We start from the raw sequence: 4,641 nt of genomic DNA on the forward strand, positions 1-4,641 counted from the left end.
AAACTTGAAAGAAAAAGTTAATCATCAGAGATGTAGGAGAATGACAAAGAAGAGTGCCATCGAACCCACATGGGAAACAAATGTCAAGAAGTGGTCAGCTATGTCAAAGCAAATAGGAACTGACAAAATTGGATCCTTAAAGATGAGTAGACTAATCTAGCCTCCTGTACCTGGGTAACAAACATGTTGGGTTCAGTATGTTCACATGTTGTGAACCATGGTCTTTCCTCACAGAACATAAGTGGTAGCCTCTCTGCCAAGAGACCTCGGCAGGATTTGATTTCATAGTGTCATCAAGCTCTGGGCTATTTTTCCACGGCCCCTACTGATTCTCTTCCTTTATTGTGGAAAAGGCATAGAGAATGAAATTCTCTTTGCTTGTCATTGAGCTCATTTCCTGCCAACTTTTACCTAAAGAGTGGGCCAGTCAGAAAAGTTACAAGCTAAAAAATTAAAATTTACCAAACTGTAGTTGTATGATTCATGAGCAACAACAGCATTAATAAAAGGGGAAGGATCCCCACTGTACCTCAATTAGCTTCCAGCTCCAATAAGTAGTGTGGCTACAATATGGATTGTGGCAGTGTAAATGAGGAACTAACTGTCTCTTGTTTTCTTTCTTGATTACTGTTGCTTGCTATTAAATGCTGTAATTTTTGGTATAAGTTTTGCTAAGTATTGGTCTCTTGGGTCAAGTTTTCCTGAACTTGCCTGGTATTGGGTCATAAGGAAAATGTTCACAAGGTCCTGAGCTTGTCTACCTGTTTGAGGAATAGGAAAGGGACTTCACTTGGAGCATGATGGACGAGGCTTAGGCTTTTATTAATGGAATAATTTTTAATCTTAACTCCATAAAACCTTCAAAGATAGCACAAAACTATCTGGGGACAGATTTAGGCAGGCGAGATCATCTTGAACAAATATCCTCTTAAGGGCTCTCTACGGAGCCAGAATGGCTTTAAAAAGTTGAAGGAGTTTGAAAGCCTTGAAACTGTGTAAAACAAAAATAGTGTCTAGACTACATTTCCCAGGAGGCCTAGCGGTGAATCTCCGCGTCCAGCTAGCTCTCTTTACCGCAAGGTAAACTGGGAGGTGTAGTTCTTCAAGTCACCGTGCACGTGACGCTTGAGGAGGGAGGCTAGAGAAACCGCGCAACCAGGGACGGTACAGGGTCAAGGGAATCGAGGTGTAAGGGATTTCTTCCCCACAGTTTGGTTTGTGCAGCCAGGGGCGGGCCCCCAACATCTGGCCCCGACCGTGTAATGAGCCGACTGGGGTTCAGCCATTGACCGGAGCTGCTCGGGGGAAGTACGGGTGGGTGAGGCTCCGCGGTGCCTGGTCGGGTTTCCCGGCAGCCAGGCAGGAAGGGGGAGAAGGTGCGAGCAGCCGGGGGCTCTGAGCTCGCGCCCTGCGCCCCACCCAGGCTGCGGCCGCGCAGGGAGGAAGCGCGTATAGGTTGAGTGCAAAGTTTCCTTTTTTGCTTTCTCGTCAGATCAGCCCCGACAGGCGGTGGGTGGGAATGCCTAACTTTAGCTTGAAGAGGGTCCAGAACGAAAGGGGTTAAAACCAGCGACTTCCCCCACTTCCCGCCTCCCTTCCACGCACACCCTGCTAGCCATGGGCAGCCACGACCACCTGTTCAAAGTTCTGGTGGTGGGGGACGCCGCGGTGGGCAAGACGTCGCTGGTGCAGCGATATTCCCAGGACAGCTTCAGCAAACACTACAAGTCCACGGTGGGAGGTGAGACGTCGCGGGGGGAGGAGCAGGCGCAGGCCCCGGCCGGGGTGACTCCGGCTGCGGGCCCAGGTGGGGCGGGAGGGGCGATTTGGTGTCCCTCGGGGCCTTCCTCGGGTCAGGAAGTCGGCGTCTGGGATCCTAGAGGGAGTAGTTGCTGGGTTTTTGATTTGCAGGCCTCTGTTGGGTTTCCCCAATTCGCCTTTTCCTGCATGAACCAACTGCCTGGAAAGAGATAAGGCAAAGGTGTGAAAATGAGAGATGGGGAAGGGAGGATGAGAACTAGCAGCTGATGTTTATCGCGGGCGCACTGTGAACTCATGTCTCTTCCTGAAGCCTTCCAAGATGTCAAGGTCAAATCTTTCCAATCAGCAGAAGCAGCTCAGACCCTCTGTGGGGCCTGGTTAGCTCCCCGCTGGGGCTGTGGTGCTGCATCTCGCGGAGTTACAGACCGCAGTTAAGGAAAGAAGAGAAAGGTGTTGAACCTAGCTTCACGGGCAGAACCTAGCAAGCGAAACTGGTCTGAAGGACACCAGCTTTATTATGGAGATGTGATGGGAAGGGAAACACAAAATCACCAAACGAACCCCTTGGCTACACAATCAGATGCCCGCCGTGGCTGATGAGCTGGGCTTTTTTGTCTATGGATCGCTTAAATAAAGGTAGCCGAGGGATTCTTCGAAGAATGGAACTACCACTTCTGTGACCTATCTTCCCACCCCTTTTTCCATCAAACTTGGGGGGGGGAGGAAGGGACCACCAAGAGTTTATTCATTCCCCTTCTCCCTCCCCCCCTCCCCCGTGTGACCTTTGGATTCAACTTTTTTTCTGAGGTAGAAATGCCTTTTTGTTAATTAGAAGTTGTTTTAGCTAGGAAGAGCTGAGATGATGTCAGCTCTGACAACTTAGAATTTTAGCTGTCTCTGTTGTAAGAACTCATTTTAAGGGGGGAAAAAACCTTGTGCCAGTGGAAAATTTGAAAATGTGTGCTGGTATTCATATGGAAGTTTAAAAGAAAATTAACAAGCATTTACGATGAAATTAAAACATCCTCCTTAAAAACATCCAGCAAAACTATGGATTTAAAGTTTCAAATACTGTATCCTGATCACTCTGCCCCCACTCCTAATAATATGAGCTTCCCAGTTTCATAGGTTTGGGTTAAAAGGATCCTGCTACTTGGTTTTTAGCAATTAACCTGGTTTTCCTTTAGCAAAGAATATAATTGACTCTGGCTACTTTTTTTCCTGTGCTTATTCTAAACTCTCCCCAGCTTTTATTTCTGTCACAGACATGGAAGGATATTCAAACCTCAGAAAATATTCTGTTTTTCTCCTTATCAAAAAGCTTTTCCCATGGAATAGTCATTCAACCTTCACTCATGAAGCCTTAGCATCTGCAGGCTTGGTGGTAGATTCCAACCCAGCTCTGTGCAGTGTGTTCTTCCTGGGAATCCTCAGGGACCTTTTCCATTTATCCCATTCCTGCCCAAGATAATTCCTGCAACCTTATACAGGATGTAGAGTTCCCCACGGTGTGTTCTTCTCATATTACAATTTGATTAGGAACCAACACTGAAATTGAATGTGGAAGATACAAAATCAACCACAATTATATCATTTCCCTGAGAAAACCCCTGAATCTCCCAGAAACTGTTTAACCTGAGAATAGGAGTTGTTTTCATAATTACTCCCACCTTCCTGTCCCCCCAGCCTTGGACACAAGTAATAGCAGGTAAATTGGTTTAACAGGCGAGGAAAAGCTGGAAACCCCTTTGGAGAGTATGAATTATCTGTCGCATACTTAATATGCAAGTGTAGACTCACCTCAGCCAATTGATGGCTTAAAAATAAGGCAGTGGCTCATGCCTGTAATCCTAACACTGGGAGGCTGAGGCAGGAGAATTGCTTGCGCCCACGAGTTCAAGACCAGCCTGGGCAACACAGTGAGACCTCATCTCTAAAAAAAAATTAAGGTAGGGCTCAGTGGCTCAGCCTGTAATCCCAAGCTTTGGGAGGCCGAGGTGAATGAATTGCCTGAGCCCGCGGGTTCGAGACCCGTCTGGGCAACTTGGTGAGACCTCATCTCCACAATGAATCAAAAATATTAGCCAGGCATGGTAGCGCGCGCCTGTAGTTCCAGCTACTTGGAAGGCTGAGGCAGAAGGATCACCGGAGCCCAGCAGGTCGAGGCTGCAGTGGCCGGGAGCAGCCACTGCACTCCAGTCTGGGTGACAGAGTGAGACTCCAACTCAAAAAAATAAATAAAAAATACAAAAATTTAAAAAAATTAAAAAGTTAGCAAGGTATGGTGGTGCACATCTGTAGTCCCAGCTACTTGGGAAGCTGAGGCAGAAGGATCGCCTAAGCCCAGGAGTTCAAGGCTGCAGTGAGCCATCATCATGTCATTGTACTCCAGCCTGGATGACAGAGTGAGAACCCTGACTCAAAAATAAAATAAACAAATAAATGGGATTGGAGTTGTGTGTCCTAAGTGTTTTAAGTACATATTTGATCTGAGTTTATCCCTGGATTTTTAAAGGGAAATGGTATTAAAGAATAATATATCTTTTCAGTGGATTTTGCTCTGAAAGTTCTCCAGTGGTCTGACTCAGAGATGGTACGACTACAGCTGTGGGATATTGCAGGTAAGCTGGGAAGGCCAGATGCAGACAAGGGAAGAAATTTTGGTTTAATCAGCAAGTTCTCACAGAAAAAGTAGAAGAGCAAAACCAACCATTTTTTTCTGAAGCTGGAATGATTGAGCTGCTCTGAGGATACCCGAGTTGAATAGATGTAGAGCTTTTGCAGATGTTTTTCCCTGAATAGCTCTGAAGCAGTCTCTGTGTGTAGAGAGGCTGGTAAGGTAGTGGATTGTCCAGACCATAGATGGATACTCCCACAAGC

At 46.7% G+C, this 4,641-nt stretch overlaps 1 protein-coding gene across 5 annotated transcripts in view; it reads left to right on the forward strand.

Moving 5' to 3' along the window:
* Positions 1-1,109: 1,109 nt before the first annotated feature.
* RAB29 (RAB29, member RAS oncogene family) overlaps positions 1,110-4,641 on the forward strand; it is a 6,233-nt gene continuing 2,701 nt past the window's right edge. Inside the window, exons 1-3 of one of the 5 annotated variants that reach the window (XM_021715280.1) lie at positions 1,117-1,314; positions 1,498-1,741; positions 4,311-4,382. In XM_021715280.1, the coding sequence (XP_021570955.1) occupies positions 1,618-1,741; positions 4,311-4,382 (196 nt within the window). In that variant the 5' untranslated portion in view covers positions 1,117-1,314; positions 1,498-1,617. Of the gene's footprint in view, positions 1,742-4,310; positions 4,383-4,641 lie in introns of all 5 variants that reach the window. The other 4 variants (XM_021715287.1, XM_021715289.1, XM_008064036.2 and 1 more) reach the window with 4 other exon arrangements.

The sequence above is a fragment of the Carlito syrichta genome, unplaced genomic scaffold (genome assembly GCF_000164805.1).
Source record: "Carlito syrichta isolate Samal-C Ts95f unplaced genomic scaffold, Tarsius_syrichta-2.0.1 Scaffold100611, whole genome shotgun sequence".
Taxonomy (NCBI): domain Eukaryota; kingdom Metazoa; phylum Chordata; class Mammalia; order Primates; family Tarsiidae; genus Carlito; species Carlito syrichta.